Here is a 12,434-nt window from a genome sequence, read left to right as displayed (position 1 = left end):
TATGACAAGTGGTTTTCTTTTGCGGCATCATCTAAAGTTCAGAAAAACTGGGGGAAATCCTAATAACCAGCAGTGGAATATCTGGTGGCGAGTTCACAGTGCGGTAAACGTAAGTGTTGTTGCTGTGAGGACGCTGATATATATAATTTTTTTTTTTTAAACAAAAATTGCCGTATTGTGAGACAGAACTCTCTTATTGCGTGATGTGTGGCTCGTGTTTTGCGATAGTTGTTATGAGTACTATGGTGGTAGGTGGACATCTTTTTGTTCCCATTTCTTGGGAGCCAGGATACCAAAAAAAACCTAAATTATTCATCATATGGAATACATATTTATATTCTAGTAGTTCGTGGTTTTGATGCTGAACGTATTTTTGTTTACATTTTTAATGGGAAGAGTTTTTTTTGGAACTTACTTAGTCCCAAAGGGGGGCTTGAACTTGTGATCATTTGATTGTACTAGATAGTGTAATATTTCAGTATTGCTCTATATAGTACAATAGATTCTCCCTCCTGTGATATGTAAATCTGTATGCTTTCTCTATGGCGACTTCAGGATGTCCTTTTTGCTGGAAACGGTCTTTGAGAGCGGATGCTTTTGCCTCAATCAGTCTCCTCTGTGCAGGTGCTTCTCTGCCTCTAAAATTGTCCTTTGGGAAAGCTTCACTTTAATGGAGCCGGATGGAAGCTATTCCAAGTCAGGAAGGTGTTGGTCACACTAGGCTTCTCTATACTGTGGTATTTTACCATCCGAAAAGGCGAGGACTCTGTCCTGAGTCTCTGCTGTGAGTCGATGACACAATGTATTTTACTTAAAGTATTCAACAAAACCAAGAAACTGCTCCCCCGCAGCTGCCTACAGGACAAGGACGTCATCAATATAGCCACAATATGTTATCTGTCAACCCTGCCGAAGCCTCAGCGAACATGTTTCTTCCCACCACCCCAGGAAGAGATTGGCCCAGGTGGGGGTACATGCGGTCCCTCTGAACCAATGGTAGAATTTCCCATCAAATAGGAAATAATTGTGTCCGAGTAGAAAAGGAAGAAGCGTGATGACAAACCTGTCCTGATCTTTATACTAGTTGCCTCGTTTGAAGAATAGCCGAGCTGGTTACACCACCCTTCATGGGAGGACTGGAGGGTTTGCACTTGCTGGTTTAGTATTCTCACCAATCACAATGTCCTTGGAGTGTCTTTTGTACTGGCGAAGAGCTTCTACAAGAGTGCGAGATCGATGCCTGCATTCTGAGGCTCTCTGTAGGGGCCTTTCCATTAGGGTAATACGACCTTCTGGCCCTTCGGAAGGCAGCGATTTGTGGCTTTTCTTGAGATTCTAGAATATCCTCTGCCCTCCCAGTAATTTCTGGAAACCCTTGAATTACAAGGAAGTAGGGGCAGGCAGATTTGGCCACCATCGAATTGCTGTGGGTCTGCTGTTGTGGAGTGCCCGCAGAACATCTGCCATGTGAGGTGACCCTAAATATAAGCTTCACAACGGGCTGCACAGAAGTCTTATAGGAGGAGCTTCCACAATGTGCGCACACCGTACTGCAAAAGGGGTGTAGCCGTAAAATCCTCACTAGCAGTAAATATCCGTAATAACGGTGGGATTTACACCACAGCTCTCCAGAAAGAGCCGCCAGGTGCACCCAACCCTGAAAGGGTTAAATAGCTGCTGTAGATACTGAAAATGTGGGGTGCTATCTCCGTGCGCTTCCACACCGCAGCACTTCTAGTGCCTCTTTATAACAGTGTTCCCAGATGTGTTACAGTGAAGGGTTAATGTTATTTATAGACTTGTGGATTTGGCGCTGGAATTTACGGATCTGAAGAACTAAAAAATTACAAAGGGTGAAATCAAGTGGTTGTGACGTGTGGATGCTCCACCTCCTGCACCTGTTTGGCCCCGGGGCCCCTGCATTGCTTTGACTTGAGTATTGCAGTTTTGGGATGTCAGATGGGATTCTAGCCTCCAGGGGAGGGCTTCAGCAACTGTCCTGCCCTCTCACCTGCCGTACTCTGTGCCCACAGATACCACACCTACCAGAGCATTCTTGGGTCTCGTCCATGATCGGGGGTCGTCGGCTGCTGATCCCCAGAGGGAAGAGCGGAGTCTTCCCGCTTCACTCAATCAGAATTTACATTTAGAAATCACTGGAGCAGGAGGAACACCAGATGGTCAAACTGAATTTGTCACTGTAGGGTTCAAAACTAAAATATAACTTTTATTAAATCTTTATAAAAAAGAACTTGATGAAAAGTCTCAAATAGGACACACATATAGCTAAAAGAGAGTACTCAAACAAAATTCCCAGAGATGACGGAATGGCCGTATTTCGGGATAGAGAATTTAAAGCTATACAGCTTTAAAAGGAGTAGACCATAGAAGGTTCAAAACAATCAGTGATTTGCTACAGAATTATGTAGTGTAGCTATAACCTTTTACTCAAAGGGTCAAACGAGCTAGTACGTTCAGAAGTTTCTCAGAACACCAACAACCTCGAGAAGTCTCCGTAGCCCTCTAAACGAGGGGTTAACTCGGTGATTGGGTTCAGAATTTTTGGAACTTCACACGTTACCCCAGCCTAGTTTAGTGCACAGAGGTATACATAAATCCCTCTAAATTGCACTCCAATAGAGACTTCAGGGTAATCTCAGCAGAAAAGAGAAGATCCACTCCTCCCAGATCTAGTCCACTATATATAGATAACTTCCCATGTGGCTATATCTGATGGAGAATAGACCATTGATAACTTAGAAAAAAATCCAAAATTGATTACTTCCAATCCAAAATAAGGAGAGGAAAGATAATCCATCAATTATATGGAATAGTCTTAGGACGTCACTTCTTAAGAAAAAGTACGCGGTTCAACGCGTTTCTGCTACAGTTAGAGTAGCGTCATCAGGAACCAAATTCCATATCTGGACGTCAAAAAGTCAGTAAACAACGTCCTTAAACTGCTCGACAAAAATTAGATTGTAGCGGAAGTTGTAAAGGTAAAGGAGAGGTAGACGATGCTAGCATTCAAAGGGTTAAATATCCCCCAGAGATTCCCCCCTAGAAAGCAATAAGAACGAGAGAACTTCCGCTACAATCTAATTTTTGTCGAGCAGTTTAAGGACGTTGTTTACTGACTTTGACGTCCAGATATGGAATTTGGTTCCTGATGACGCTACTCTAACTGTAGCAGAAACGCGTCGAACCGCGTAATTTTTCTTAAGAAGTGACGTCCTAAGACTATTCCATATAATTGATGGATTATCTTTCCTCTCCTTATTTTGGATTGGAAGTAATCAATCTGCCGGGAGGCAGAGGGAAAATGCGGAAGACGCCGGACAGGTAAGCAGGATACTCCAGGGTGCAGTGAGCACCTGCACTCTCCTGAACTCTGTCAGTTCAGGAGGGTGCAGGGAAATGTATTTTTTCTCACCCATTCTCCCCAGCACCGATTTATTTGGAGCTGGGGAGAATGGGTGAGAAAAAATAAATGGATTGGAAAGGGTTAAATGCCTGTCAGTATTGACATTGGCATTTAAAGTGCATAGATTGACAACTGACACCTGCCGTGTGTGGAGACTGAAGGTTTATTTTCCCCCAAAACATAATAAATGTGCCACTGCGCTTCTCCACCCGCCTGGTGTCCCTTGATGCAGATTTATGGGTTCTGTCAAAATGGACATTGTCATAATCAGTTTTTACATGTAAATGTCCCCCCTCCTGGTACAGCCAGACTCTCTGCCTCCCCCCCCCCCCATACACCCGGACTGCCACACCCTCACTGTCTCTTTAAGGTGTACAGCAGGCCCCTGAGTTGTTTTTCCTCTTTATGTGCTCCGCCTGTGCCCTGACAATTGATTACCCAACAGCCCCTGAACGCCGGTGCCGCTGCAGTAGTCCGAGGCATAAGCTAGCTGGTGAGCAGGCCACTGCAGCCATGCTGTAGGGAGGAAGACGAGTCCCAGGAACAGGTGGACCAATTATCTTACTCGGCACTAGACCCTCTCTTGGGTTGCATGACCACAGCGGCACTGGACCGGGCTTGTTCAGGGTTAGAAAACCATGCCACCCTCGTCTATAGGGTTGGTGGTGCTATTGCAGTTTAGCTCCATTGAAGTGAATAGGAGCTGCAGTGCCAGACAAAACCCAAGGACAAGGGTGTCGCTGTCTAGAAGAACGCAGCCATATTTTTCTAACACTGGGCAAACCTTTTCTAATTCAGTGACACCCCCCCCCCCCCAGCTCCCTTATTTTGGGTAAGAAATCGCATTGAGGATTCCTAATAATTCCACAGAAAAATGACCATCAGAATGATTTTATTGACAATTTTTGAAAATTAATCCTTTCCCAGCTGGTGTCCGCCTGCCTCCCACACCAAGAGGTCCCTGCTTAGAGGGCGGCTGTTGGCTGTTCTGCATATGTAGGTTAGAGCATACATGTGAGCGCTGTCCTGCATAGTGTTGTTAGAAATGCGACGACACAAAACAGCGGAGCGAAGGGAAATCTTTGTAGAGACAAGATGAGCCTGCATGAACTTGCGGCAGACTAGCACGGATCTCACCGCTAGCCCCCTTGTCTTGTCAGCAGGACCATCTTCAGGGGTTGAAGTCGCTGGCAGCAGCCAGTGCAGGCATTACAGAAGTGGAAATCAGTTTGCCACAGGGGTTCCGGAAACTCTGTACAGGGGCTTGAGAGTGTCAAGCTGCTATAACCTGCCACTGGCCAGAAGTGGGCGCTGATCTCACTCCTGGGCAGGAAGAATCAGCATTGTGTAACCCTGAGAGAGGAGGAGCTATGCAGGTGGGCGGAACCTGGGGACCCTGCACAGCCCAGTCTTATGGGGCTATAGTCCAGGTTGCTGTATGTGGCAACCATCATTGTGTTGGAGATCAGAGCGCAGCTGCAGTCGTGTGGTTACACCAGACAGCCGGAGCTGCAGCACCTCTTCTAGTCAAAGTAATCCTCGATGTCGACGTTGGGATCCAGTAAATCCTCCCTGAATGACGACAGATCCATCTGGTTCAGGATCAGATTCTCAAACGTCTCCTCCAGGTCAGTCTCTCCAAGGAGTACGGCACCCATCATCCGGCCGCCCTGCATCACCACCTTCACATACTCCCGGCCTTTGGTGCAGCGCAGCAGCAGCTCGTGGTCGGTGCCCAGGCCCTGCGCATTGTACTTACCCAGCAAGATCACCTGCAGAGGAAACACAGTGTCAGGATTCATTTGCAAGATATATGCACCTGCAGGAGGAGTGAGCGCCAGTCTGGACTGTAGTTCTTGCATTCTATTCCTGAAGCAGGCTGAACATGGCTCTAATTCCCGCCCACACAGGGAGGAGCGGCTTAGGAGAAGACCACAAGTGATGTCATCTGTGACACTTGGCTCTACCTCCGCTACTTGGCATGGGCGACAGATTTCACGCACCTTATAGTTGAAGAATTTTGTGACGTGGGCGAACAGCTCAAAGCAGAAGTCCATTTCGATAGTTTCGCCAAGTCTGTCGGCCGCCATACACTTTGCCGCATACCAGCCCATCTGCCGCGCCTGAGTCCAGAGCCGCATCTGTCAGGAAGCGATCCTGTTATACCGAGGCCGCCATCATGTGACCCTCAGCACACCATATGATCTCCCATACCTGCTGCCAGTGAGGGCTGGGCGTCCATCCGGCGGTGCAGACGTCCCCCGCAGCGTACACGTCCCTCACCGATGTCCTCATGTGATCATCCACCTTCAGTCCTCCATCTTCTCCTAAAGTGAACTGCAAATCGGCAACTATTACCAACGCGAAGTAAATACAGAAGCCCCTCCCCCAGACTGCAGCGCCATATTCTGCATCGTCTCACGCCATTTCCATGTCCCCTTAGCATTTTATATTGTAGAGAACAAGCTTCATAAACCCAACCATAAAGAGCGCAGACGCCGTAAATCAAACATATTCCCATTTATACTCACGTTATTTCCGCTGACAAACGGCTCCACGTTCGGGAAAACGCCAGTGGCGCTGACGATAAGGTCACAGCCGAAGATCTTACCACTGGTCAGTTCTGCATAGACTGGCCACTCCACTGTGAATAAATTGAGCAAGCAGACGTAGAAAGTAATGCAACACGTGGGGGAGGAGCAAGACGGGGGTGGGGCGCACTACAGACACCAGAATGATTCAGGGCCCTGCAAAGTCTTCATAAAGTAAAATGCAAAGCAGCAGAAACTCAGACGCTGCAGAACCAGCATCAACCACTAGAGGTCACCAGAGACAGCAGATCACTAGACTATAGGCTGTAACTCCCTGCTACCGTGTTTACCCAAAAATAAGACTGTGTCTTATTTCCGAGGGGTGTCTAATAATACTACTGCCGGTGTTCTGGTCCTTGCGTGGGTCCCCGTTGCCGCTGCAGGCTGCCATGTCCTCCTTCAAGCTGACAGTTCTTCCTAGAAAGGCGCTTGAACATCCCGCCTCCAGGAAGCTAATGCTTCGATTGGTTAATCGAGGGCCCTGTCAGCCAATGAGAGACAGCTCCTGATTAACCAATCACAGCCATTCAATGACATCATTGAATGACTGTGATTGGTTAATCCAGCGCTTGCTTTCATTGGCTGACGTGGTGCTGGATTAACCAATCAGAGCATTAGCTTCCTGGAGGCAGGGAATTCAAGCCCCGTTTCCAGGAAGAACTGCTCTGTCGGTTTGAAGGAGGACACGGCAGCCTGCAGCAGCGATGGAGACTGGTGCAAGGACCACAACTCCGGCGGTCGGGGAGTAGTTTTTTTTTTTTAAACATGCAGCCTAGCTAGGGCTTATTTTCAAGGAGGGCTTATATTTCAAGCCTCCCACGAAAATCGTGGTAGGTCTTACTATCGGGGAATCATGGTAACACCCATAACAGGCTGGTGAGGCAGAATTGTGAGTGCATCTCTTGATGATAATACAATGTAGGGGGGTCTAAGCCCCCCACTTCCAGTACTTGCCTGGGTCAGAGGTGGCGCTGTCCTTCCCCTCTTCGTGCACGAATGATGCAGAAACATTCAGCGCCATGAACTCTTGGTGGAGCAGGACTCTCCGCACCTCGCATTCTGCCTCGATATGGACGCAGCGTGAGATCTGGGGGTGAGATTAGAGGTGAGCGCGCAGGACGGGTCTTGGGGACCCCTCGGGGTTCAGATACTGACCTCATGAGCAGCTCTTAGATTCATCCCTTCATGCCAGTCTGGACCCAGAGCGCTGCCGAGCCGACCGTCCTCCCACCCTGAAACCCAAAACACAGCGACTTAGAACAAGAACGAGGCCACTCCCCCAAACGTTACAGGCCATGGCCGCTCACCAGCGCCCCTATCTGTGGTATATTTCATTCTCTTGCAGGTCAAAGGGGGTGGCGGCTTCTCAGCCTTCAGTTGTGGGATGAGGAATTCTGCGGCTCCGGCGTCAAAATACGCATTTCCGATAGATTTATCCTTAATAGCCCATACGACCTCACAGCTTTCCATCTCATAGCTGAGGAGAAAAGAGTGAAAGCTCAGACCAAGGCCGGGGCTGCCCCCCGCAGAGCGACGGCCCAGACCAAGGCCGGGGCTGCCCCCCGCAGAGCGACGGCCCAGACCAAGGCCGGGGCTGCCCCCCGCAGAGCGACGGCCCAGACCAAGGCCGGGGCTGCCCCCCGCAGAGCGACGGCCCAGACCAAGGCCGGGGCTGCCCCCCGCAGAGCGACGGCCCAGACCAAGGCTGGGGCTGCCCCCCGCAGAGCGACGGCCCAGACCAAGGCCGGGGCTGCCCCCCGCAGAGCGACGGCCCAGACCAGGGGCACGCTGGAAAAATGAGTGCTCAGTGCGACCATTAATATCTAAAGGCTGAATTTTGTCCTGATACTTCTCACAGCAGTGGTTTGTTCCAATGTATCAGACTAATACATTTTCCATATTTTGTGCTCCGCATCATTTACCACGTGACCACCATGGGGAGTGGCACAGTAGAAGTCACACCAATACTGAGTTTTCTGAGATTCTCCGCCCAGTGCCACCTTGCAGTAAGGCTCCCTGCTCTTGCGGCTCGTTTGCTGCCATTAATATGTACCACCACTTACACCAGCTCCAGCGCTATGCCGCCATTCCCCACGACCAGGACCCGCCGCGCCCTTGCCAGATGCTGTTGGAACGTCTGTAACAAGAAGCCAGAGAGGAGATCACAAGGGTGCCAGGACTTATGCAATAACGCCCCATGGGACTGGTGCGCCTGTACATACCCGGGCGCTGTCTGTATCACGGATCCCTAGCACGTACGGATTCCCCTCCACAATGAGCCGTGGCCGGGCGCCGGCGCACACACACAGCTGTTCATAGCGGTACTGCGTCCCGTCCTCCGTGATCAGTGTCTGCAGAACATCACACAATGCACAGTGAGGAGCGGCGGACTGCATGCCAGACGCGATGGCGCCAGAGCCGCACAGCGCTCACCTGCTCATCCGCCTTTAACTCCTTTACTGCTGAATGCACAACTTTAATGTTCGGATACTGAGACTGCAGGGCGCCGCTCGTCTGCTCCTCCACATCAAACTCCTCCAGCGTCCGCAAGACCTGGGAGACAGGATATGAGACCTTACCTCCACGTTTACAAGAGCCAGCAAGGGAAGCGGTCGCCATCTTACCTGCTTTACATTAGTCACAGCCTTAATGAGTGGAGCCGCCGTCAGAAGATACACAAGATCCGCGGGAAACTGCAGCGATAGCTGAAATATCGATAACAAGAAGGAAGGTATAATGATAGCCGTAGTGCCGTCACCGGACCTCGGTCACCCGATAAGAGGAAGTGCCGTCACCTGACCTCGGTAACACGATAAGAGGAAGTGACGTCACCGGACCTCGGTCACCCGATAAGAGGAAGTGACGTCACCTGACCTCGGTCACCCGATAAGAGGAAGTGCCGTCACCGGACCTCGGTCACCCGATAAGAGGAAGTGCCGTCACCGGACCTCGGTCACCCGATAAGAGGAAGTGCCGTCACCGGACCTCGGTCACCCGATAAGAGGAAGTGCCGTCACCGGACCTCGGTAACACGATAAGAGGAAGTGCCGTCACCTGACCTCGGTCACCCGATAAGAGGAAGTGCCGTCACCGGACCTCGGTCACCCGATAAGAGGAAGTGCCGTCACCTGACCTCGGTAACACGATAAGAGGAAGTGCCGTCACCTGACCTCGGTAACACGATAAGAGGAAGTGCCGTCACCGGACCTCGGTCACCCGATAAGAGGAAGTGACGTCACCTGACCTCGGTCACCCGATAAGAGGAAGTGCCGTCACCGGACCTCGGTCACCCGATAAGAGGAAGTGCCGTCACCGGACCTCGGTCACCCGATAAGAGGAAGTGCCGTCACCGGACCTCGGTCACCCGATAAGAGGAAGTGCCGTCACCGGACCTCGGTAACACGATAAGAGGAAGTGCCGTCACCGGACCTCGGTAACACGATAAGAGGAAGTGCCGTCACCGGACCTCGGTAACACGATAAGAGGAAGTGCCGTCACCGGACCTCGGTAACACGATAAGAGGAAGTGCCGTCACCTGACCTCGGTCACCCGATAAGAGGAAGTGCCGTCACCTGACCTCGGTCACCCGATAAGAGGAAGTGCCGTCACCTGACCTCGGTCACCCGATAAGAGGAAGTGCCGTCACCGGACCTCGGTCACATGATGAGGAAGTGACGTCACCTGACCTCGGTAACACGATAAGAAGAAGTGACGTCACCGGACCTCGGTAACACGATAAGAGGAAGTGCCGTCACCGGACCTCGGTCACATGATGAGGAAGTGCCGTCACCTGACCTCGGTCACCCGATAAGAGGAAGTGCCGTCACCGGACCTCGGTCACATGATGAGGAAGTGACGTCACCTGACCTCGGTAACACGATAAGAAGAAGTGACGTCACCGGACCTCGGTAACACGATAAGAGGAAGTGCCGTCACCGGACCTCGGTAACACCATAGCGGAAGTGCCGTCACCTGACATCAGTTACACTACGCGGGAAGTGACGTCAGCAGACCTTAGTTACGTGATAGAGGAAGTGATGTCAGCGGTCATCGGCTACATGATAGAGGAAGTGATGTCAGCGGTCATCGGTTACATGATAGAGGAAGTGACGTCAGCGGACATCAGTTACATTACACAGAAAGTGATGTCAGCGAACCTCTGTTACATGATAGAGGAAGTGACATCATTGGATATCAGTTATATTATAGGGAAAGTGACATCCCAGCCGCGGTAAGTATATGGCCCCGGACTCTCACTTGTTCTGCACACGTGACTCCTGCGATTCCTCCTCCAACCACCACGAACTTTCCCCTCCTAGCGGCCGCCGCCATCTTGCCGGCTGCTGCTGACGTCACCTCCTCCCTCTGGCCAGGAGCTTCCTGTGTTCCGTCTGGTTTCCCCGGTGACAGGAGGAGGAGCCGCGGGCACTAGAGAGAAACACTGCGACTTGTCTCCGGGAAGATGGCGGCCCCTCCGTGTGGGCGGAGTCAGTACTGGCGGCTGGTTGCTGTGGTGATGAGTTGATACCATTTCCCTGCTGTAGGTTGTGGCGCCCCCTGGTGAGCGGAGTGGGGGGTTCTCCTGTGACTGATACGTTTTCGCAGCGTTTTACATCCTTCAGGTTGGAGGGATTTGTTCTTCGCAGCGTGTGGGTCATGTGATCCGGGCTGACAGCTACCGACCGCCTCTAGCTGCCATTACTGTGACCGTCAATACAGCCGCAGAGACGTCAGCCCAGGAGAGCCGCCCCCACCCACTCCGCACTCCCTCCTTTCGCTCCGTGCTCCCACTGCTTACTCCACCCCCTCGCTCTGCGCTCCCACTGCTTACTCTGCCCCCTCGCTCTGCGCTCCCACTGCTTACTCCACCCCCTCGCTCTGCGCTCCCACTGCTTACTCCGCCCCCTCGCTCCGTGCTCCCACTGCTTACTCTGCCCCCTCGCTCAGTGCTCCCACTACTTTGTCGGCCCACTCCTTCTGCTCCGCGCTTCCACTGCTTACTCCGCCCCCTCCTTCTGCTTCGCGCTCCCACTGCTTGTTCTACCCCCTCGCCCTGCGCCTCCACTACTTACTCCGCCAACTTCTGCTCCGTGCTCCCACTACTTATTCCGCCCTCCTTTTGCTCCGCGCTCCCCCACCTACTCTAACCCCCCCTTCTTTTGCTCCACGCCCCCCCACTGCTTACTCCCCCCCCCTTCCGCTCCGCGCTCCCAGTACTGACTCTGCCTTCCGCTCCACGCTCCCAGTACTGACTCTGCCTTCCGCTCCACGCTCTGAGTACTGACTCTGCCTTCCGCTCCGTGCTCCCACTACTTACTCCGCCCCCTCCTTCCGCGTTCCCGCTTCCCGCCCTCCAGAGTTCTGACACTTCTCCAACTCCAGCATGCAGCTGGACAGGAGGAGCGGGAGCCGCCTCATCACCACGATTCGCCAGATCAGTCTGTATGTGTGATGGACATTGTTCGCTGGCTGGTTGGGTCCCAGCAATCTGGAAAGTGGCACCCCATGGGACTCATGGGAATGGAGCGACGATGCGCAGGTGTGACCATCGATCTGAGCACACCCACCTCCGCCTGTACCATGGTGGCACAACCGCTGCATTCACATAGGGCATTCGCTGACGCTGGTCTTGGCATCACTTCGTTCCCGCGGTCGGCCCCTCAATGGTTAGGCCCCCAGCAGTCAATCTTTAGTGGTCGGGCCCTCAGCGGTCAGACCCTCAGCAGTCGGCCCCCCAGCGTTCGGACCCTCTGCAGTCAGAACCTCAGCGGTCGGACCCTCAGTGGTCAAACCCTCAGCGGTCGGACCCTCAGCAGTCGTTCCCCCAGCGGTCGGACCCTCAGCAGTCATTCCCCCAGCGGTCGGACCCTCAGCAGTCGTTCCCCCAGCGGTCGGACCCTCAGCAGTCGTTCCCCCAGCGGTCGGACCCTCAGCAGTCGTTCCCCCAGCGGTCGGACCCTCAGCAGTCGTTCCCCCAGCGGTCGGACCCTCAGCAGTCGTTCCCCCAGCGGTCGGACCCTCAGCAGTCGTTCCCCCAGCGGTCGGACCCTCAGCAGTCAGTCCCCCAGTGGTCGGACCCTCAGCAGTCAGGACCTCAGCAGTCGGGCTCCCAGCGGTTGGACCCTCAGCAGTCGGGCTCCCAGCGGTCGAACCCTCAGCAGTCAGGACCTCCGCAGTCGGGCTCCCAGCGGTCGGACCCTCAGCAGTCAGGACCTCAGCAGTCGGGGTCCCAGCGGTCGGACATTTATCTTCTATCGTGTGGGGGGGATTAATGTCTTTACCAGAAAAGCGCTTTAAGTGCATTGCGTTTCCCTGCCGATGATTTGAGCCGTGACGCGTTTCTATGTGAGTTGCGCGGGGGGCACACGCAGCTTTAACTGTTTTCAACGGGTCAAATCCACCTGTAAACTCCTGAACGC

The 12,434-nt window shown here is 52.7% G+C and overlaps 1 protein-coding gene across 1 annotated transcript; it reads right to left on the bottom strand.

The window, feature by feature from the left end:
* Nucleotides 1-4,299: 4,299 nt before the first annotated feature.
* On the bottom strand, nt 4,300-10,777 carry PYROXD1 (pyridine nucleotide-disulphide oxidoreductase domain 1). Its single transcript, XM_066590742.1, has 12 exons — nt 10,273-10,777; nt 8,640-8,720; nt 8,449-8,568; nt 8,238-8,366; nt 8,079-8,152; nt 7,323-7,492; nt 7,171-7,247; nt 6,970-7,102; nt 5,956-6,068; nt 5,639-5,761; nt 5,428-5,565; nt 4,300-5,196 (listed from the first exon to the last, which is right to left on the bottom strand). Exons 1-12 carry the CDS (start codon nt 10,345-10,347, stop codon nt 4,948-4,950), a joined length of 1,482 nt encoding a protein of 493 aa, XP_066446839.1. The 5' UTR covers nt 10,348-10,777; the 3' UTR covers nt 4,300-4,947.
* Between the last annotated feature and the right edge of the window lie 1,657 nt (nt 10,778-12,434).

This window comes from Eleutherodactylus coqui, chromosome 2 (assembly GCF_035609145.1).
Source record: "Eleutherodactylus coqui strain aEleCoq1 chromosome 2, aEleCoq1.hap1, whole genome shotgun sequence".
NCBI classification, from domain to species: domain Eukaryota; kingdom Metazoa; phylum Chordata; class Amphibia; order Anura; family Eleutherodactylidae; genus Eleutherodactylus; species Eleutherodactylus coqui.
Note: the sequence above shows the minus strand (reverse complement) of the source record. Positions and strands in the feature narration are given on the sequence as shown.